At 45.7% G+C, this 23,701-nt stretch overlaps 1 protein-coding gene across 1 annotated transcript; it reads right to left on the minus strand.

Annotated features, from left to right (window-relative positions):
- Window positions 1-21,286: 21,286 nt before the first annotated feature.
- Six6 (SIX homeobox 6) lies at window positions 21,287-22,999 on the minus strand. The gene is made up of 2 exons (XM_041658785.1): window positions 22,428-22,999; window positions 21,287-21,455 (listed from the first exon to the last, which is right to left on the minus strand). Exons 1-2 carry the CDS (start codon window positions 22,997-22,999, stop codon window positions 21,287-21,289), a joined length of 741 nt encoding a protein of 246 aa, XP_041514719.1.
- Window positions 23,000-23,701: the final 702 nt, after the last annotated feature.

The raw sequence follows: 23,701 nt of genomic DNA on the forward strand, positions 1-23,701 counted from the left end.
CAAAATGTCTAAGACATCACCAGGGTGGAGAGTTGTGTACACCTGAGGCGCCGGCCTGTCTTTTTATGAGATTAGTGAATAACTATGATAGGTCTCCACCATGTATCCCTTATTCAAAGAGCTGAGAACTTCATATTTTTAAAATGTTTTTATTTATGTGTTTTGCTTACACGTTGTCTGTGCACCTTGTGCATGCCAGGTTCCAGAGGAGGCCAGAAGAGGGCCTGGAACTGGAGTTTCAGATGGTTGTGAGCTGTGATGTGGGTGCTAGGAATCTAACACAGGTCCTCTGAAAAAGCAACCAGTGCAGCTGCTGAGCCATCTTTCCAGTCCCAAACTTCTGATATCTTACAAATTCAAGTGTACAAAAGAATGTCTCTCTTTTAGATAGGGGAATGTAAACAGTTTGTAGGCACACACAGAATTTCAAAGTCAGTGTTGTGGTCTTACCCTTTCACGAAGTCAAATCTTCAAGAAATGCATAAAAAGAGAACATTCTAAAGGCCTTTAACAATTAATACCTCCAGTTCTGAAAACAGAGCAAACATAATACACAGACTAGCACAATAAAATACTGAGGACACTCAAAATTTTATAGTATATACATGTGTATGGTGTGTGTGTGTGTGCACGCGCATGCACACACAGACACGGTGTGTGGAATCAGCAGTCAGTTTTGTGGGTTCAGTTCTGAACTTATGTCTTCCGGCTTATGAAGTGACAGTTTTTACCTGCTGAGTTGGTCCTGGCTACTGCTTACAATTTTAAGTAACGGAGAAAATGTTGGAAACAAAACAAAAACAAAGAAACAAATTAGAAAATTTGACATGAAAAAGTGTGCTACAGCTAGTGTTGGTGGCACACGCCTTCAATTCCAGCACTCAAGAGGCAGAGGCAGGTGAATCTCTGTGAGTTTAAGGCCAGCCTGGTCTACAGAGCTAGTTCTAGGACAGCCAGGGCTACACAGAAATACTCTGTCTCAAAGAAAAAAAAATGTGTTTTGCATGGCTAGTATAGGAACGGTTGCACAGAAGCAGTCCATAGGTCCATAAGAACTAGCCAGCTTTCCCATCTTTAACTGTATTCATACGGTTTCCGTCATGATAGATTCTTTGGCAGGCCATAGTTCTCCTCCTGGGAAGGAAGAGTTTGGCTCACAGTCTAAGGCTGCAGTATTTTGTGGTAGAAGAGTGGCGGTGGCAGGAACTTGAGGCAGCTGGTCACACTGCAGTCACAGCCAGTAAGCAAAGAGAGGACATGGTGCTCAGCTCACTTTCTTCATCTTATGTTGATTGAGACATTTGGAATGATGTTGTCCATATTTAGGGTGGATCTTTCCATCTTTGTTAACCCAAACTAGAAACATCCCTCCCAGGTGTGCCCAGAGGCTTGTTCCTAGGTTAGTCTAGATCCTGTGAAATCAACATTAATGATGACACATGGACAATTCACTCATCTGAGTGTTTTCTGAGAAAGGCATTAGTCCAAATAGGAGACAAACAGATAATCTATTGGTGACATCTCGAAATTCACTGTAAGGAAACTTGGTCATACCTAATTTCAAATCTGTCGATGGTGCAGAGTTCTAACTAAAGTTCATCTTGTAACTTCCATCAGATTTTCAAAGAAGCATTAAACACTGCTTCATTTTTCCTGTCATTAATATGTAAATGAGCACATAAGATCTAGAATTTGGGGCCTGACAGAGGCATCAAGTGCACTGTGATATGTGTGCGCGTGCACACTCACACCCACACTCACAAAATTAAATAAACGTAAAAAACTAATCATACAATTTAGGGGTTGGAGAGTTGGCTCAGTGGTTAAGAACACTTGCTGCTCAGGCAGAGGATCCAGGTTTGGTTCCCAGCACCCACAGAGTGGCTCGTGACCACCTATAACTTCAGTTCCAGGAGACAGAACATCCTCTTCTGACCTCTACGGGCAACAGGCATGATGACATTTAAATTTGGTAGATTTAGGAACAAACCCAGAATCTTCCAAACGTTATCCAAGCCTTCTACCACCAAGTTACTCCTAAATCTCTTGGAGTTCTGTGAACAGAGAATGGCGCTGTGTGTGCAGGGTATAACCAGCATATAATCAAGTCACTGATACTCTCCTGTGCACAACTGAAAATGCTCCAGTTCCTTCCCAAGAATTCAGTTTTCTGCTCTTCTTTTTTCTTTTTTTTTTCTTTTTCCAATGAAAATTACAATTTTCTGGATTTGGGCTTTCAGAATTTCAATATTCATGATTATCATCTTTTAAGATATGGTGGGGGGTTCTATTTGTGCTGTGTATGTGTGTGTTCATGTGTGTGCAGGAGCCGTCAACAGAGGCCAACAGGTGTCTGCATTAATTGCTTTCTACCTTATTTTTTAAGACAGGGTCTCATCTGGAGCTCACAGATTCAGCTATGCTGACTGGCCAGCAAGTTCTGAGCACCCTACTATCTCCACCTCGATGCTGAGATTACAGATGCAAGGCACTGTGCTCTGGTTTCTCCAAGATAGAACTCAGGTCTGTACCTTTCACTTTATTAACTGAGCCATCTTCCCAGCCTCAAATTTTGGGGGATTTTAGATTTTAAGGAATTTTCCTTTTGGGATTTCAACATTTTATAAGACTGCAAGATGAGGAGAATGAAAAAATTGTTAGTGAAGATTGATTGACAGCGTAGATCTTTGGTATAGAAATACAAAGTCTAGAGAAAACTATAGGCGTCAAGAAACAGTTTTAAAGATGAAAACTGACAATATCTATTGTATGTCAGCGTTCTATCACTGTGAACACTCGTCACTGTGAACATCCTGATCACAGCAACTCTTGCCAAAGGAAAACATTTAAGTGGAGTCTCCTTACAGTTCAGAGGTTTAGTCCATTACCATCATTGTGGGAAGCATAGTGGTGCAGGCAGACATGGTGCTGGGGAAGGAGCTGAGGGTTCTATATCTTGGTCTACAGACAGCAGGAAGTGAAGTGGGTCACTGGGAATAGCTTGAACATAGAAGGCCCCAAAGCCCACCGCCACAATGACACACTTCTTCCTACTAGGCCATACCTACTCCAACAAGCTACATGTCCTAATAATGCCACTTCCTAAGAAGGCCTTTGGAGGCCATTTTATTTTAAACCACCACATACTGAATCTCCAAATTAAAAACTGGGATACACTTCATCAACTGACAAATCAGTTTTCAAACAGACAGAAAGAAATGCTTTTCTTCAAGGGCTGTCATTAAATACAGTGCTCCAAATGGTCACGTGAACTGTGTTGGGTTAAATTCAGAACTAAACAATCATGGTACTTTTAAATTTTTTTAATGTGTGTGAATGTTTGCCTGCATGTCTGCATGGACACCACATGCATGCCTGGTGCCTGCAGAGACCAGAAGAGGCCTGTGGATTCCCTGGCAGTTAAGATGGTGATCTCTAGCACAATGGATCAATCCTAAAGAGGGAGGCTTAGCTGAAGGACATAGCTTATGTGCCTCTCTCTCTCTTTCTCCCTCTCCCTCCCTTCTTCCCCCCTCCCTATCTTTTCCTCTCTCTTTTTCCTTCCTGGTTGCCATGGTAAGCAGCTTCTTTTGCTGTATACTCCACTGTGATGACATTCTACTTCACCTTGGGCCCAAAGCAATGACCTTGGGATTGAAACCTCCAAAACCACAAGCCAGGAGAGGTCTTCCCTTCTTTATGTCATTCATATTTTTATCACAGCACCTGAAAACTAACACAGTTCCCTACAACATCATCCTCAAAACTGTCTTGTGTATTTCCAAATCATCCCAAACTAAATAATAGTCTGAATTAGGACTGGAGATAGCTCAGCAATTAGGAGCACTTCGGCTCTTGTGGAGGACCTGAGCTCAGTTCCCAGCCTGCACTCAGTGGCTTACAACCTTCTATAACTCCAGTTCCAGTGAATCTGATGCCCTCTTCTGGCCTATTCAGGCACTGCATGCATGTGGCACACATACAAACCTTCAGACAAAACACTCATACACCTAAAATAAAATAATAAAGGCTCATTCAGTATGAACCGGTTGTTAGCTAAGCCCACTGGTGAGATTAGCAATGCTGTGATCCAAACTACCAATATGAACACCACCTGGGGATCAAGGCCTCAATATATTTGCCTTTAAGCATGTTCTCTATCTAACCCCTAACAACCACCGTGACTATCTAGATCTGTTCAAGTAGCTCAGGAGGAACAGATGGCTAGAGATCACTGAGCAGTGTTATCTAAGCCAGCAGCTGGCTGTGGTGGCATAAGAGACGCGTAGCAGTCTGACTCCAGACTGTCCCCAGCCACTGAGCCGTGTCTAACAATACAGGCTGGTGCAGATGCAGTACAAATTAGGCAGGAAATTAAAATTTTTCTAACAGGCACATTAAAAATATTGTAAGAAATGGGTAACTTGCAAATATATTTCACTTAACCAAAAATAGAACAAAATACTACTTGAATGATTATTCGAGAAAAGTGGTTGTTAGTGTTGGTGTTGGGCGTCTGACACAGAACCTTACACACACGAGAGATCGCCAGCATCTGAGCCCTCAGCATCTCAGCATCAATATAAACAGTAGTAGGGGCTGTTTACTGCTTAAATTCCTTCTGTAGTAAAAGGTCTATAAAAAACTGTTTTGAACTTTTAGCACACCTCAGCAAGCTTATTATATGGCGATCCTGACTTGCTACAGCAGCTTCTGCAGCGGACAGCATATGCGTTGTAGATACACAAGGCAGTTGAGATCTGTTACCAACAAGGCTAAGATCTGCCCACAAAGCTCCTACTCATGCACACATAGTTGGATTTCTCCCAGTTTTCAAAAGCATGCGCTGTCATCGTGATCCATCCCCAGTGCTGCCTCGAGCTGTAGTTTCAAGTGACTCTAGTTGGTGTATTGAGGAACATGTTTATAGACTTGCTATTATTTTTATAAATAATTTATTTTTATTTTATATGCATTGGTGTGTATGTCTGTGTGAGGATGCCGGGTCCCCTGAAACTGGAATTACAGACAGTTATGAGCTGCCATGTGGGCACTGGGAATTGAACTCAGTGCTCTTAACGGCTGAGTCATCTTTCCAGGCCAGCTTACTATTATTTTTTTCTTGTATATACATCATGTGTGATCGCGATTGCATTACCATTCAGTTGATGTAAACCCAGAAAGCGTCAACATGCAGACTAGGAGGATCCCCTGCTACCTAAGCAGTGATATAGAAGAATAAAGGAAGACAGCGGACAAAGCACCAGTGTGAAGTCTTAGCCCAGGTGGTCCAGGCCAGTGATAATGGCTATCCACGCAGCTCTGAAGAGAGCCTTTCCTGACCTCATCTTAGCGCAGAGAGCTGTTTCTGGAGGGAGTCCTCCTCTAACAGCCTAGCACCAATGTCAGAGAGAAGTGGTTACTTTAAAATTACGCTCAGTCATCCATCCACTCCTCTGGGGAGAGGGGCAGGAGCTTGAAGGTATAGGAGTCCCTTGCCTTCCACCCTGTGGGTCCTAGGAATCAAGCTCAGGCTATCAGGGTTCATGGCAAGTGCTTTCGTCCACTAAGCCGTCTCCCTGGCCCAACAAGTGTCTGTGTTTAAACAGAATCAAGAGAGTGTGACCGTGTTATCAGTGGCCACATCCTTTCAAGATAAAAGCAAAAATTATCTTAGATTATGTTGTTTTTACCAGACACAAAGCCGTCGTATCTAGATTTCAAGGGGTAAAGGTGACAGTCTGAGTTTGCTCTGTAAACGTCCCTACTCGCCTGTTTTAGTTTTTGCCTAATGGTCTGAGCTGAAGCAATCTTTTCAAATGGTCATGGGACACCGAGTGTTTTTGAAAGCATCATAGCCATTCAGATCTCATGCCATTATTAGCACACGGTGGCTCTTCTTGTAGAATTAATGTACGGGGCTTCTGTTAAGTGTCTTCAGAATCCTCACAAGTAGGGCAATCTATTGTCCCCCCCCCCCCCCCCGCTAAGTACATGTTCACTTGAAAATATTCTGAAACATTAGCGATCAGGGAAGAAACACATATCAGCTGGGGCCTGGGGCAGGGAGCCCCACGGGCAGTGGAATAAACAGAGAGACTGTTGGGAAACATTGGTAGGGATTTGAACATCTCGTTTGTAGGACTCCAGAACCCGGAGATGGTGGTCATCTTAGGGACTTTATGAAGGGGCTGGTGAGGTGGTTTAGCAAGTGATGGGCTTGCTGTGCAAACCTGATCATCTGAGCTGATAGTTCCAATCAGGTAAGGCTGGAACAAAGTCCTGAGATTGGGAGCTTCTAGCAAGCTCCAGGGACTATTCTGGATGGCACTGCTGGCTAGACATATGGATTTCCAGTAATGACTAGATATGTGGATTTTCAGCACAAGTTTGTATAACCGCCCAGAGCTCCTGCAATTTTTTTTTTCCTAGCAGGTTTGGAATCAAAATAAATTTGGGATCAAAGGGAGAAACTGATTTAGTTATTTACCCATGGTATAAATCAAACAATCAGAAACACCAAAGACTTGTTTTCAGATTTCAGGATTTTCTATATTAAAATTTGCAGAGCGAGGAAATTGCCTACCAATGAGGAGGACTCTAATCTTCAAAGGGTAACTGTTTCTTGCCTAGCTCCAGCTTTCCAGCTTCTGTCTTAGCTTTAAGCTGTTCTCCTTATCCATCCTTTCCCTCATCAGTCAGGGCCAAGTGCAGAATTGATTTTCCTTCGAAGTCTTTGGGGCTGCTTCACTTTGGGGAGGACATGGCAGGACCTAACCCTACAGAATGAGGGTCTCGGTCATGGTCTTTGCAGCCAAACTGTACTTGAGATACAAAGTAGTCATGGAACATTTATTTTCTTGGGGTAGCTGCTAAATCCACCTCTCCTTTAGACCAGTCTTACTCTGCTGAAAGCCTCAGTCATAGATTTTGAGAAGCCCAGAGCCTCCCTGGTGGCTGAGATATGTCAGTGCGAGGAAGCACACTTCGAAGGCTGTCAAGAATGCTGCAGTAGCAGGAGATGCAAACTCAAGCTGCATTCCTGTGCTGACTCACGGAATAAAGCATTCCCTAAGGCAATTTGGTGCTTAGGGCAGGATGCCCTTTCTGAGCTCTTCCCTCATTTTTGAAGTGTGAGGGAAAGTCAATTTAATGTTTTACATTAAGGAGAATTGAAATAATTCAAAATTACTTTTTCTCATTTTGGCAGTTTGATTTAACAAACACATAAGCGCATGTTTATTCGATGGGGACTCTATCATTCTCACCTGGAAGTACATACATGCTGGGGTCTTCCTATTTCTTTTGTGGGCTTTGCTCTGAAGCCTTGTATTCTCTTTGGGTGTGACCTCCTCTGCTATTCTGTGTTTTTCTCTGACTTTGGTCTTGGAAGGACGTAGAAACTATTGTGAGCTAATGCACCTCACCTGGTGCCTGCCTTAGGCGGTCAGAATCACGGTTTGTTCTCCTTCAGCTCTGCAGATCGCTGCAGGAGCTGGCCTCAGTAAGTAGGAAGGAGTAAAGACCAGTGCTGGGAACTGCAAGTGCTCACGTGTAGCAGGAAGTACAGAGCTTGGGGTTAAAGGGGAGACAGGGGTGAAGGTAGCAGAGTCTGGAGCACTGAAGGAAGAGGTAGAGGGCTTATAGTTGAGTAACCAAGCAGACTGGGTACAAAGGACAAGTTTGGACCAATGACAGCAGGCTGCCTGCTCAGCCTTGAAAAAATATGCTAGACACCCTTGCATTTTACATATACTTGCTTGTGAAACTGTAATAGACTAACCTGTACAAAAGAAAAGGGTGGCTTCTAAGAAGAGGCTCCCACTTACTTCAGGAAAGAGAACCCAAACCATCCCTTGGACAAGGATTTAACTAAGAACAAATGAAACTACATTTGTGTGAAAACAAACAAACAAACAAACATGAAAACAAAGAGAGCTCAGTGTAGTGGATAGGACTTGAGACCTCTGTAAGGGCTGAGGTAGCAACAGTGACTAACAATGAAGACCGTCGAGGTCATGAGCTATAGGAAACAGGGGCCCATGTGGGCCAGTTTGTGTTTAGACAGCACGGCGCTGAAGTGAACACCTAGTATGCTTTAGCTGTGTCTGATACTGCACATCCAGGAGTCTCCGAGCCAGCACAAAACGGCTGTCACCAGATGTTTGAGAGACCCCAAAAGTAAAAGTGATGTCATCTGTTATGTAACTATTTGGGGTAGAGTGCTGCTTTTGAGTGATTCTGTATAAATATGGCCTTGAGGTCAGAGGCCTTCAGCCTGCCTGGGAGTATCTTGCTGTAGGTCTCTGGACCCACCTCCATGCAGCCTGTGTTCTAGTCTGTGCGTGTGCCAGTGCCCGTGTGTGTGTGTGTGTGTGTGTGTGTGTGTGTGTGTGTGTGTGTGACCTGGGTACACCAGCGTGTGCTTGGGGGTTTGCCCTCAGCTACTTATGTAGCAGTCTTGGTCTGGAATGAATAAAGAATGTCTTATCAGCCTAAAACGCCTCAAATTCTCTTCAATCTCCTGTAACCCTCCTCCTCTCCTGGCACAGGGCTTGGACCTTACAACAGCTAATGTCAGAAGTGAACTGGGAGGGTGTGCAAGAATAGCACACCTCCCCTGACACACCTCTCCAAGAATAGCACAGCTCCCCTGACACACCTCTCCAAGCTGCAACTTCACTTCTGAAGAGGCATTGATTCATAAGGTTAGATAATTACCAATGGAAAATTTCTGTAATTCCAGGATGTCTTTTTTTCAGTTGGCCCCCTAAGCTTGAAACTATTGCTTCTTGCTTGTCCTTTTATCATTTATTTGTTTGTTTAGATTAAGTAAATAAGAGGTCTTATTTCCTGAACTAAAAAAAAAAAATTCTGACACCTTTTAATTTTCACTTGTTTCCCTGACAACCAACTTTATTTTGTCTTGGATAAAATACATTTTAAAAAAAGTTTCGAATTTTAGCTCATTGAGAATAAAATTTCTTGAAATGAAACATAATGGTTCTGGTGACCCCTTAGTTATTATGCTCATTTAGTTCATTTATTCTACAAAGATCTATTGACTTTTTGCTGCGGGAAAGTGTCTACACTCAATTCTCGGAGGATTACGAAGATTGTGAATCTTGCTTGTTTTTGAGTGACAAGATTTCCGAGTGGTTTAAACAATTAAACAAATGGAGATTATGTTAGCTCCTGTGGTAAGCACAGGAGGCAGAGCTAGCGCTGGCTTCAGCATCAGCAGCTACAGTGGCTTTATTAGCTTCATCCTGCTTCTTCTCCTTCTGTATCCCAGGCAGGCTTTGAACTTAGATGCTCCTGAGGCAGCCTTCCCAGGGTTTACAGGCTGGAGGCATGTTCCACATCCCAAGCTTGTCTCTTCCGGTGAAGCCTCTTCCTGTGACCCATGATAGGACCACAGCATCAACACAAGTGTATGTTTCCATCCAAGAATACAGGAAACAGCTCCTCTGGGTGTCAATTCAGACATTCTTGGAAAGAGGTTTTCCAAGAGTTGTTTGGTGCTTCCAGTCCATACGGTCCGGGAAGTTGGGATTCTGTACTCTGCAGCCCTTCTAGAAACACACTGGAATGATGAGGGGCAGTTCCGGAGGATGCTGCTACCAGAAGGGGGTAGGAAGGGATATGGCACAAGCACAAACATGGAAGTAGACAGAGCCCTGCTTGTGCCTTGAACAAAAGCGTGAGGACAGCTGCTGGTGGGGCCATGAAGTTCCAGAAGCAGGCAGAGACTAGGACAGCCATGGAATAAGGTTTAAGGACTTCCTCGTTCTCAAATGCTGTGCCTGAACTTCGGGATTTGAGAGTTATGACTCCATGAAGTTGCATCTCAGGGACCTCGCTTTCCTCAGCCTGATTCTGGTCCTGTGTTGAGGGAAGGGATGCTCATGAGAACCGTAAGCAGAGGCTAGTCTTCAGGAGTCTAAGATTTTGACATTCTGATCCGGCTGCCTCCATCTGCCAGGTGCTAGGATTACAGGTGTGTGCTACCACCTCCTTAAATGTTTTTTTTTTAAATTTATGATATCTGAGTCAAAATCAAATCAGTCCTTTATCTATTTACTTTATTGCAAAGGTTTGAAGGATGCCTGGCTCCCTTCCAACAAAAATAATTTCCTACTAGCCTTCTAGTGATGTCTGAATTGCTATTATTAGTGATTGGGGGTATTGAATTAAAGGATTATCTTCAGGCAGTTAGGAAGGACTATGCCAGCGCCCCATCTGTAGGTAATTCATTAAGCTTTTAGCAGTTATTTGTATGCTGGCGTGAACTGGCTTTTCTGCTTTGTTTTCCTATGGCAACTGAGAATCCCTGTTGAAGGCAAGAGGAAGAACGCAGGACCTTTAACAGTCTGAGGTTGAATCTGCAAGGAGGCAAGATGGAGAATACTTCCACCAGCTCTGGCTTTCCATGAACAATGTGAACTCTTTCCTCCTTCCACCAATGAGTCTTTTTGCTGTAGTGGTGGTTTCTGTGATAGTCTCACTAAGTAGCGCAGGGTAGTTTTGAACTCCTAATACTCCCTTGTAATATGAGGCTGCTTGTTTGTCTCCCAGCTGCCTAGACTCTTGAAATAATCACACACAAACTATATTATTTGCAATACTGTTTGGCCAATAGCTTAAGCGTATTGTTGGCTTATTGTTATATCTTAATTTAACTCATTTCTATTAATCTGTGTATTGCCATGAGGCTGTGGCTGGGTAAAGTTCCAGTGTCTGTCCTCAGTGGGGCTACATGGCTTCTCCCTGACTCTGCCTTCTTTCTCCCAGCATTCAGTTTAGTTTTTCCAACTTAGCACTACTCTACCCTATCAGGCCAAGCCAGTTTATTTATTAACCAATGATATTCACAGCATACAGAGGGGAATCCCACATCACTCCCTGTCTCCATCCCTCCCCCAATGGTTAGCTTATAAGGGCATGTGCCACCCTGGCTTCCCAATCATTTTTATTTTTTTTTTATTTTTTATTTTTTTTTGGTTTTCCGAGACAGGGTTTCTCTGTGGCTTTGGAGCCTGTCCTGGAACTAGCTCTGTAGACCAGGCTGGTCTCGAACTCACAGAGATCCGCCTGCCTCTGCCTCCCGAGTGCTGGGATTAAAGGCATGCGCCACCACCGCCCGGCTCCCAATCATTTTTAAAAGCAGGTTTTCAGCAGAACCCTGTTAAAACTTTCTTGGAAAATATGTTGTCTCAGGTAATAGAAAAAGATATGGATTTGGAGTCAGAGATTCTGTTTTCCATCTCTCCTTGTTTACTCAGAGGCAGAATAACCTTGAAGTAAATGCTTAGATTTTTAAGAGCCCTCACCTGCATTGGCCTCTTCCAAGGCCCTGCAAGCAATTCCTGGTAACGTGTTCACACGATCATGCAGTTTTTGAAAATTTGTAAAAATGGTATGATTTATTACAGTAGACTATTGCCTCTTTCCCCTCTCCCCCTTGCTCCTCGTTTGCTCGACGATGCTGGAATAACCATGGTCCCTGAAGGAAGGAGGAGACAATTTGATTTAGTGGCATACATTTTTGTGGTTTGCTGTCACTCCTGCATAAAGGTGCTAGCTGTGACAATGTAGGTTGTCTGCCAGGAACATCCCCAATGTCCCATGTGCTGGCTTATGTCATGAAAGGAACATGTGAGGTCCTTGACCACAAACTTACTAATGGCTGTTGTCCTTGCAAAGATCAATTCAGATGAGTCATAGTTCAAGGAAACATGAAGCATCATGAAATCCTACCACTCAGATATGAAAGAAATGTCACTGAGGCTTTCAGAAATGTTATACCAATCTAAAAAAATAAAATATATGAACTTAGCAATAATAAGCTAAGATGGCAAAATATTTCTAAACTGCCAATAAAAACCATTTAAATCAACTCACTGTAAAAACCAGTACAAAAATTACCTTTCAGTTTGAAGTTTACTGTAAAGTTGTTGCCAAATGAAGAAGTCATCAGGGCACAGAAAGAAAGAGTGGGTCAGAATTATCCTAGAGGTGTGGAGGGCAGTTAGTAAAATGATTTTGTTATTTGACTGATTTTGTAGTTTATTTGCTAGGCCAAAAACCTTGTCATTTTTATTTTTTTATTTGTTTGCAACTCATGTTCTTTTTTATGCAAATGTAACATACACTATGTAGCCTATTGTGTCCATCATATTTTTGAGGGCTTATGCTGCATTGCAACATACATCACTGCTCCTTCCTTCCATCCTTCCTTCCTTCCTTCCTTCTTTCCTTTCTTTCGTTTCTCAGACATGGTTTCTCCTTGTCCCCTTGGCTGTCCTGAAACTCACTTTGTAGACCAAGCTGTCCTGGAACTCAGAGAGCCACCTCCCCCTGCCTCCCCAGTGCTGAGATTAAAGGCATGCACCCCTACCACTTGGCTTTAACTTTTATTTTTATGAATGTGTATGTGTACTTGTCTGAAGGAGCTCTTGGAGGCTAGAAGAGAGTGTCGAATCCAGCAGATGCAGGTGTTGAGAGGAGCCTGTGTGGGTGCTGGACACTCAGCTCTGACCCTCTTTAAGTGCAGCAAGTGCTATTAAGCATTGAGCCAACTCCCTGGCTTCTGTTTCATTCCTTTTATGGATGTATACTATTCCAGTGTATGACTTTATTACATTTTATTTAACTAGTTCATCAGCTGATAAGCATTTGGGCTATTTTTAGTTTCTACTTATTCTGAAGAGTATGTTCTTTATGTACATTTCCTTTTAAATTGTGATTTCTTTTCTTTTATCCAACTTTGTATTCATAATTTAGAATGTTTTCTCTCTCTGTGTGTGTGTGTGTGTGTGTGTGTGTGTGTGTGTGTCGCTGGGAATTGAACTTGGGCCCTTGGGCATGTTAGTCAAGTCACTGAGCTACACCCTGAACACTGTATATTTACCTATAAAGTTTGGTCATGTGACATTGACCAGGACTTCTTTGAAGAGCTCCATGTAAATGTAAATGGATCCAGGCATGAACACAGACCCATCCATGGCCACCAGTGACAGAACAAGGTACCCGGTTCTTCTTCCTGGGGTGGTAAGTGGGAGCTGCTTTGGATGCTAAGGGTGGTGTCAGTTTGCCTGGGGTGTGGCTCAAAGGCAGAGCAGGTGCTGAACTTTACATGAGTCTCTGTGCTCAGTCTCCAGGATACTTACAGTGCATACAAACATCAGCCACGTTTCAACTATGGAGATGATGATTATTAAAAACAACCTTTAAAGACAGCCGTGGTGGTAATATGTCTGTAATACAAACACAGGACACTACAATTCCTAAGACAGTCTTGTATAGCAAGACTTTGTCAAGACAAAAGTACCCCCATTTAAAAAGCTTTATTATATATGTGTGTATGTATTTATTTATTTTGTTGGGGGGTGCTGCTGCTCACCAGGCTGTGTATGGGGGCTCAGAGGACAACTAGCAGGGGTTGGTTCTGTCCTTCCACCCTGCAGCCTCTGCATCTTGGAACCTGGCTGTGGAACCCAGGTCTTCAGGTTTGGCAAGAGAGCTTTAAACCATAGAGCCAACTTGTTGGTCCCCAACTCCATTTTTAAAAAGGCAACGTAGGACCTTCAGAATGGATCAGCGTTTAAAGGCATTTTTCATGCAAACCCGGTGACCTGAATTTGATTCCCCAAACACACATAACGGTAAAAAAAAAAATTAACTTCACAAAGCTGTCTGCTGACATGTGTACTGTGGTATATGTGCTCCACACAGACACATGCATACATCATATGTCATCATACACATGATAAAAATAAACAAAAACTTAAAAGGGAAATTACATAGCATTTCATTTCTTTAGCACTTAACCAGGAAAAGTGAGGCAGAGACTCGATCTCTAAGTCGGTTATGTGGGGGACCATGAGGGGTGCTTCACAGACATCACTCACAGTATCCCTGAATATCGCTAGCCCTGCTTTAAGGAAATAAAAACAAAATCTCTGAGAGTTGAATAACTTGTCCGGCTTCATGATTGGGAATTTCTCACCAGGTTTCTGCAGTCTGCCTGATCAGGTCCCAAGCCACAGTTACAGATTGCTAAAGTATAGTTTTCTTCCTTTTGTTGGTGTATGTTCATTTCCATCTCTCAGATAGTCACAGTCACCTGCAAAAATAATTTTGAAAAGAAATGCTCTAGCATGCATGCATAGGTATTAATTAAAAATATAAATTATCACAGGTCTGTAGAAAACCAGTATACCCAGTGCAATAAAATATGCTTTAAATGTGTTTAATTTAGATAATTAAGTATCCTAAATATCTGAAAACATCTGACATGCATAAAAGAAACGAGTTACCACGACCCAGTCTCTTCATGCACCAAGTTAATGTGTGCCACCTGACACTCAAGTCTAGGTCGGGGCTGGAAAAATGGTTCAGTGGTTAAGAGCACTGGCTGCTCTTGTAGTGGACCCATTCCCAGCGCCCACATGGTGGTTTAAAATGACCCATAACTCCAGTTCCAAGGGACTTGATACCCTCTTCTAACCTCTGTGGACACCAGGCACATGTGTGGCATACATACATACATACATGCAGACAAAATGCTCATACACATAAAATAAATAAGCAAATCTTAAAAAAAGAAAGAAAACTCAAGTCTAATCTATTCGTTGAGAAAAAAACAAAAACAAAAAACAAACATCCAGCCAGTATTCTCAGTTATCAGAGCTGCAAGTTAACAGAGCCAGGCTACAATTATTTTCCATGAGACAGCCTTATATATTTTTTATCAGAATGTGAAATCATACAGTTCACTGGCTTCTGTTCATTAAAATTTAAAGCTGAGATGAGTTAGTTATCAGGCAGATTTTCATAACGCCTTTGTGGTCTCAGATTTCAAGGAAACCTCCATTTGTTTCCCATCTTAAATTAGGTTAAGCATGGGGAGCGGGGTATCAGTCTCTATCTTGACACTGGATGCCGATTCTGTGATTCTATTTGTGTGTGTTCATTACTCTTTAAAATGTGTGGATCAAGACTGGAGAGGGAGGATAAAAGAGGTGGGTGCAGGAGAGGGCAGAGGTAGGAAAAAGAGAGGGAAGGAAGAAGGGAGAGAGTGTGCCCTTCTGCTATAACAGAAATAGAAATACCTCAGCTTCGGGAGTCAAGTCATGGTAGAACTTGACTTTTCATGGCGCTGGGGGCCAGGGCATCCAAGATCAAGGCCAAGCAGATCCTGTGTCTGGGGAGGGCTGCCTGTTCTCTCATGGGAAAGGGGTGTCTTACTGGTGTCTACCTGTGGCAGGAGAGATCCTTTCACCGTTCTCTCGAGCTCTTGTTGTTGTTGTTTTGGCTTTGTGTATTTGTTTCTATATGACAACTGCACAACAGATGGAGGCCAAGCATCTGTTGACAAAGTGATTCTTTCTCATCCTTTGAACAAAGGTTCTGTGTGGGCTAATGGTTGCCAAGCTGAGAGGCCAAAGAAAAATCTGTTCCAGGGAGAATTTCAAAACAAATAATAAAAAACGGGGGAACCATAGGCCAACTAATTCAAGCGCCGGCCCAGGCCACATTCCCATAAATGTTGCCAGAGCTTCTGGGGAAAGGTGGGGAGCTACTTGCCAGCCTTTCTCCTGCTTGATTGGTACCTCTCTCATCTCTGCCGGTGGTTAAGGGCACCGTGTGTATGATAGAGGACCAGTGCGGTATTGGCCTTCTTCATCTTTGAGTAACTCCAGACCAAGCTGTGGTCCTTTATACACTCAGGCCTCCAGGCTTAGCCTGACAAAGGGAGAAAAATCCAGAAAAATATGCACACATTTCACTTTCATAAGCCTTTCTCTCTTTCCCCCACACAAAGACAGTTGTTGTCTACTGAATTTAAGACTCCACCCTCCCTACTCTCAAAGTTCCCATTGCCGCCAGTTCATACAGGAACATTTCTGGAGGGTTACAGGCCATCCTGGCGAGGAGCATGAGAGCAGGCAGGCAGTCATCGCTCACTTCGGATCACTGGCACAGGAGAGAGCACTCTCCCTTTAACAAAGGCACAGAGCACCCATTTTCTTAATCACTTCCTAAGGGTCCTACCCCTCAGTACAGTTGCAATGGGGATTAAGGCTTCAGGTAGAGGGACACACCATTCAAAGCACAGCAGCCATCAGAGAGTGGATTCTATCATTCTGTTATATACAAAAATACCAGAAAATTTCTGGGTAGGTTTAGAAAGTATAACAGCTAAGACATCTTGGAACCTAAGCCTTAGTGTTTGGAAAAATGTGTTTTAAGTGTGAAGATAGTTTTTATGTTATGAACCCTAAACCATAAAATTCAGAAAAACCACACACTTGGAAGGAGAGACCACTCAAAGTCATCCCAGGGACCCGTCAAGTAATAGCCAACATCTAAGCCCAGGGAATTGAGCTTGGGGTCCAGCTAGTGTCAATCATCTCTGCTGTGCAAATCTATTCCTATGGAGAGCTGTGTCCCACAGACTGGTTTCACAGAAGACACAGTAATTTATGCAGTGCTTTTAAAATATTTATTGAGCACCTACTGCTTAGGGTAGACGCTGGGCGAACAAAGGGGAATAAGAGTCAAGCCTTGCCCTTAAGGGGCTTCCATTCTCCTCTGAAAAGGGAAATGAATCACATAAATAAATGAAAAGAAGGCTTTAAAACATTATAAACACACAAGTTCCAAGTGACATGAAAGATTTGGAGGAGGTGGTGTGAGCCAGGTTGACAGACTAGCTGTCCAGGTATGGGGTAGCATCCGGGCAGACAAACCACCTACCAGAGGGACTGTGTGCTGAGGCAAGGGGTCTCTCAAATCCTTACTTGTGCGTCTCTGGGATGTCTCTCACAACCCTTGGGTTTGGGAAATGGAGGGGAACAGAAAAAGAAAGCAGTTGGTTGTCTCAAGGTAGAGTACGCCTAAAATGTCTGGAGAGGGAGGATCCATCCTGAGGGAGAAGCAGTTTCCTTTAGAAGGGTGTTGTATGTGTGTCCCGTGGTCTGCCAGACCTAACGATCCCGCACGTTGGATGATCCCGCTCCCTCTCCCAGCGCCCTGAGCAGAACCCTTTCCCACGCCCCGTATCTGCAAATAGGGTTCCCCGAATCCCGGACCGTGGCGCCAGGTTCGTGAGACCAGAGGCCCAGGCCCTAGCAGCTCAGCTTAGGCCTCGCTCGCCACTTCGTCCGGAGCGGCTGGCCTAGACTTGCAGGAAGGCCCGGCGTCCGCGCCCAGGGAACTCAGCGCTGTTTCGGACGCTCGGCGAGGGGCGCGCCTGCGCGGGTTGCGGCCGCCCTTCGAGCCTCTGTTCTCACCTGGGTTTTGTGCAACCGGGTCCCCAAGTTTGGGGAGGGTTCTGTCCCCGAGCTCTCGGAGCGTGGCGGGAGCGGCTCGAGGCCTCGTTCCGAGGCGAGCTCCCCCGGGGCGCCGTGCGCAAAAGGTGGGTGCGCGGAGCGGAGCGGAGTCTCCGCACAGACCAGCAGCCGAGCCGGGAGGAAGGAGCGGGCCGCCCCGTCGCGGGAACCCAGGCGTCGGTCGCCTAGGTGCCGCAGGCCTGCGGGAGGGGGAGGGGTGCTCACGGCCGCGCTCCGAGCTCCGGGGGACGCGCCCGGGCCAGCGCGCGGACAATGACCCGGTCTCCCCTCGCCGCCGCCCCCTCGCTGCCTGCGGGCAAACCCATTAGCCATTCAGGCCGACAAAGCCCCGCGGCCTCGCGCTTTGTCCCGCGGGGCCCCGGCCGCTGTCATTAGCCCTGATTACGCTGAGCCGCCTGACAGCCCCGCGGGCCGCCCCGCGGACCCCCGGTCCCCGCCGCCCGCCTCACAATGGGAGCGGAAATCGGCCGCGCCGGGGTCCCGACTGAATAGAGCGAGAAGCTGCGGCTCCCCTCCGCCTGCCCCATTCACTGGTTCTTAGGATACAATATTTTCCTCCTTTTTGTGAAAACTGGAGAGAGAGAACGAGGTCAAGGAAGACTTTGCAGGAGCTCTTTGCCTGTCATTTGTTTAATGTAAACAAAGAGCAAGCCCTCCCCCCACCCCAGCCTGGGCTCCCCTCCCCTCTTCCCTCCAGATTTTTATAAACAAACTGCAGTGGGGGAGTGGGGGGGGGAGGCCGTGGACTAGAGGTTATAGGGGAGACAAGGGGCGCAGAGGCCATTGGAGAGCTTTTTGGGTGGAACTTGGGGTGGTTGGAGAAGCCAAGGAAGGGCCGACTTGAGGCGGAGGTAAAATCGCGGCTTTGGTCAGGTCTGTTGAAATGTAAAAAGGCTTGGGTCCGTACTGGACTAATTGAGGAAATTGCGGCAGGAGAATTGAAGAACGGAAATGTCCTGCACGTATGGAGAGTCCCCGCAATTCAGAACCTTTCTGGGACTTTTCTGCTGCCTGGAATTTAACGCTTTCTAGGCCATGATGAAATGGATATAATTTTTTTTTTAAAGAAAATTTTTATCATACACGTTTATGGGTGGATTCAGGTGGTGTGAAGATTTGGGCTAATTTCCAGTCTGGGGTCATTGAAAGAACTGATTAATCACAAAACAATGAAGTGTCACCGGATTTCAGGTAAACACACACACAAAAAAAGCCTTCAAGCAATGCTACCACTCTAAGATTCCAACATGAAATTAAGATGACTAAATCTCCACGTTATTGAAACATTGTAGCTATTTTAAATGTAATTCTTGGGCCGCTTGTTAATTTAGGTAAATAGTATATCTTCTTTTTTAAAAAAAGCAGATAGGGAAAAAATTCTTCACTGTCAGGCCCTCTAGTTTTCTGCAAGTATCATTAAAAATTATTTTGCAGAGAAAGCTTAGCTCCTTCAAGTGTTGCTCTCTGGAGGGCACAGAGTGGATGTTTTCAGGCATCATTTGCCCTGGCAAGTTGGCTGGTGTTTTCAGAATCTCAAATTCTTCTACATCTTCTCACTATCTCTCCACCGCCTCCCAACCCCGACCAGAGATTAAAAAAGTTTGCCAATAAATTTCTCCAAGTACTGAATCTGGATCACCCCTTAACTGAAACGAGAGCCGTGAACTGAAGTGCAATCCTGTTGGGCAGACTCTACACTGGGGTGAGACAAGAGAACCCAGGGTGCAATTTGTTGCTTTTGAAACAGTCACACTGCCTGGCCTGGTACTCACGATGTAGTCTAGGCTGACCTCGGACCTAAAGGTCTGCCAGCCTCTGCCTCATGAGTGCTGGGATTAGAGTAGCAACACCACCAACAACCAAGGCTGAAAAATTAAGGAGACAATTTCAGGTCGTTAGCACTTGTTACTCACAAGACCTAGAGAGGGAACACTGTCTTAAAATTTGCACTCCTGGTGCCTCATTTGTGTCTGCCCCAGACTGCCCTCTTGGCATCCAAAGAGCTACCAGAGGCTTTAGGAATCAAAGGAGGGAGCTTTACCATGGAAATCTTTCCTGGACCACCGAAGGGCATTTGTTTGATTCGGGGAATTACCTATCCGATCACAAAAGCTCTTTAAACCTGTCCGTCCAGTGCTCGTATGCTATGAAATTTCAATTTTCAAGAATTTTCTGGATAAGGAACAGTGTACACGGTGATAATCATTTATAAAGCCCAAAGTAGCCAAACCAGTTTAAGTGATATAGAAACAAGCTAACAAAAATCAACTCTTCCTCAAGTCCTGGGCTTCCAAATGCCATTTGACCGTCCTCTATTGTCTCCCTCAACTTCAGTTTTGGTGTGTTTGGTACTTTAGCATGCTTTGCAATCGAAAATATTAGCAGGCATTTTACTCAAGGAGCGCCTTCTAAGAACAGAGGGGTGAATTAAAAGGATCTCAGCTGGGGGAGAAGCCCAGCCCACTTGATTTAAAGATAAATATCAAAAATTATAATATGAAATCCATTTCACTAGGGACAAACAAAATCTTAGATAACCTGGATGTAATTTACTTTCTTAGCAAAAGGGTGGTAGATTTGTGTGTGTGTGTTTGTGGGGGGGGCATATGTGTGTACTTGCAGGGAGAACAATTACATGTAAAGTTATTTTATATTTTAACTGAGGCTATTCCCAAGACAACGACATTCTTAATAAATTGCTGTATATTAAATGTAGAGAATTGATTTAGGAAATGCCTGTCATTTCTCCGTAGCCTTGCTTTATAATCGATATATAACCTAATTGCATACTGTCTCCTATATGAGTATCTCTTTTGTTGAAAATCAGGTACTTGTCTAAAACCCACCTCGGAAGCAGGAAGTTGCTAATCTAGCCACTGACAACCTCTCCTGCTTTTTTCTTAGTAAAAGCTCATTTCTGCATGCACTATATGCTTACCATGAACGATCATGAGGGCCCACTGTTTCTGAATGGGAGGGGACCTCAAACAAAATGGAAACACTTTTTTTTATTGTAAAGTCCTCATGTCTTTGCATTTTTGTAAAATAGGATTCATTACCTGAGTCTACAATTTGTCTTTCCAAATTGCTCTTGGAAATTGCTAAAAACCTTGATTACCTTTGTGGTGAATGCTGAGCTCTGCCATAGACGGCATGCTTGTGTTCCAAAGTCTAGGTTTAATGTGGTTTTGTGTGTGTGAGTGTGTGTACACATACAAATACATGCAATTCAATGTGGCAGGAGGTTAGTGATCTAAGAATATCTATTGAGAGATATCAAAGCTTATGGAGAAGTTGGTGAGATTATTTGGGTACGATTCCATCCTTCAAATCTGGTAAAGAGAATAAGAGTGATTTAAAAAAAATCTGAGATAGCTGCTCCCTTAATTAAGAAAGGTTACCCATCAAGTTGTTTTATTATTTGGCTTCTCCACACAGAATGCATTGAGCTTGCTCATTTAGAACTGCAAGTTCCCCAAGCTACAGAGAAACCTATCGTGGAAGTCTTTTAAATAAGTAAATAAACAACATATATATGTTTTGTTTTGTTTAAAAAAACCTTCAAAGCAAAAGTTATACATATATAGCAGCGTCCTTTAGACATGAAATACCCACAGGAGACTTAAGGGCAGACGCTCAGCGTGCAGTTCCGTCCCAAAGAGGTCTCCGCAGCCTGGTCCTTCAGAAAAAGCAAAGCGAAGAGAAGTGACATTGGGTCAGGCCTCGCCGCGGGCCTCCGTGTCGCGAAGGAAGAGCGCTGCTAGAGCCGGCTGGCAGTGGAGCAGGCAGGGCCACTTAGGCCCGCGGGTCCCTGGCCACCGGGCTTCTGCCAGCGTTGTATTTGCTGGTTCTCATCCTCTCTCCTTTTATTTTGTGTATCTCGTTTTTACGCTGGATTCTGTTTCTAAGCATGAGGAGTGGGCAGCTCAGATGTCGCATTCGCTGTCGCTGGACGTGATGGAGATGGCCGAAGTAGCCGCCTTGCTGGACCGACTAGCAGCCGGACTGGAGGTGACACCCAACACCTCTGGCGTGCCCTCGCCCTCGGAACGTAGCACCCGCCCGGAGCCCTGCGACAGAACCTGCTGCTGGAGTCTACAGGGAAAGAAAGGACGAGGTCAGAGCTAGAAACCACTACATCGCCCCCTTTTCTCTGACCCGCTTCCCCCCAGCTCCGAGTCAATATTACTCTTTCTCAGACTCTGAGTAGGTGGGGAAGGCGAGGCTACGGAATTTGGGCGGCTGTACAGCCACTCCTCTGCCTCACTCCAGCTGCCTCACTCTCCCTCATGCCCTTTCCTGGCTCACCAGGATTTCCTCCTTAGCCTCCCCGAATCTTTCTCAGTTGTCTCCCACCGTCGGGAGATTTACTGGAGGATTGGCAGAAAAAGCAAAGCGGCAAAGGACATGGAATTCCTTTCCTAGCAGTACATTTGTCCAGGGCCATACCTGAGGGAGTCTGCTCTATTCCAGCTAAAAAGTCTATTCCTGCCTGGAGGAGGCTGCGCGGAGAGTTTGGGCCTGGGATGCAAGAGCCACACGCTGGAGACCGGAAAGCATAGGCCGACTAGCGTGCTAGGTTTGAGACAAGGATGGACCGTTGGAGACGAGGAAACATGCCTTTTAGTTCTTAAAATCTGAGATTCTTGAAAACTGAAACCTTTTCAGACCATCAGGGAAGGCTGCAACCGGGCTTTAAGAATAAAGCTAACTAGAAAGTCTTCGCTTGATGAGAGCCCGGGTCTATGCTAGCAAGAATTAGCTCTGGGCCTCTAGGTTTCTAATTGATTCTGGGCTTTTAATCTTTCTCCGCTCGCCAGAGATATCTTGGTGGCCCACACCAGCTGCTATAGTGACCCCGAAGCCCCACGAACCAGAGAGATGGTGGGAAACAAGGAACCTGCACTGGAGTCCAGAACACAGTGGTCTCACAAACCCAAGGCATACGGCACTGCCAACCCCCTCTGAATCCAGCAGGCACTAGGTAAGGACACCGCCCGCCCAGAATGCCTCTTCCTGCCCCATCCCGGTGTGCACCAAGCCCGGAGCCTCTAATTTACTACTGACCTGTTTTTGGCTGCCGCAGCCCGGTCTCTTTGTCGGCGGTTTTTGAACCAGTTGCCCACCTGCGTGGGGGTCAGTCCAGTTGCCTGGGCAAGCTCGCGCTTTTTGCTGGGGTTGGGATATGGGTCCTGAAGGTACCACTCTCGAAGCAGGTGCCTCGTGCGCTCCTTGAAGCAGTGCGTCTTCTGTTCGCCATCCCAAATGGTCCTCGGCAGCGGGAACTTCTTCCTTACCCGGTACTTATCTACCGGCCCCAAGGGCCGTCCACGCAGCTTCTCTGCCTCCTGGTAATGCGCTTCAAGCCACAGTGCCTGCAGCTTGGCGTGCGATTCCTTAGTAAACTTATGGTTTTCCAGGATATGGTAAAGCTCGCGGTAGTTGCCACCGTGGAAGGCCACGATGGCTCTCGCGCGCAGCACCGACTCATTCTTATTAAGGGCTTCACAGGCCGCCGGGGCCACGGGCAGCGACCACAGGAAGCGACCCAGGCGCTCCACGTCGCCGCTTTCTTCCAGGGTCTCGCATACCCCGGCCACTTGCTGGGGGCTGAAATTCAAGATGGGCAGCTGGAACATCGAGGCTGCGCGGACGCCCCGAACAGGACACGCAGCAGATGCCCGCAGGCCGAGCTGGTAGCGGTTGGGGGTACAGAGTCGGGGAGAGTCTTCCCGCCTGGAAAGAGCTGTGGATTGGGTTCGGCTGCGCTTGCTCCGCTTGGGCACGCCAGGCAGCTAGCCCGCGCCGCTACTGGGGTGGGCGGATTGAAGACGCGGGCGCCATGGAGACCCCCTGTCAGTCACCGGGCAGTTCTGCCAATCAAGGCAGCCACTAGCGAGCCCTGGCCATTTCAGCACCTCCCCAGACTCGACAGCGCCCGCGGTTTGCCCAGAGACTGCCCAGGGTTTTACAGAACCCGAAAATGAGGTAGGAGTGGCTGGAACACACGCAAAAACCACAGCGTCTCACCCTCCCAGCTCCTCCTCCCCAGCTCCTCCCTCTTGTTTTCCCACCGGAGAGGCAGGGTGCTGCTGGAATTCACTTTGGGGGAGACGCAATGCCTGGGTCGAAAGGACTTCAGAGGACAAAGAGGTCTGAGAAAAACTAATCGTAGCAAAGCGGCAAACCCCGCGGGGAGCGCGGACACAAAAGGGACAGGGAGGGAAGTGTATCTTTATTCCCCCCCCCCCCCCCCCCGTGCACCCATTCCTGTCTGTCTCCTGCTTACCCCTTTCCAGCTGCTAAGAGCAGCTGCGCGGGAAGCAAGCCTGGAACAGAAG

The sequence above is a fragment of the Microtus oregoni genome, unplaced genomic scaffold (assembly GCF_018167655.1).
Source record: "Microtus oregoni isolate MIOR12 unplaced genomic scaffold, Mior012 000009F_ref0000495, whole genome shotgun sequence".
NCBI lineage: Eukaryota > Metazoa > Chordata > Mammalia > Rodentia > Cricetidae > Microtus > Microtus oregoni.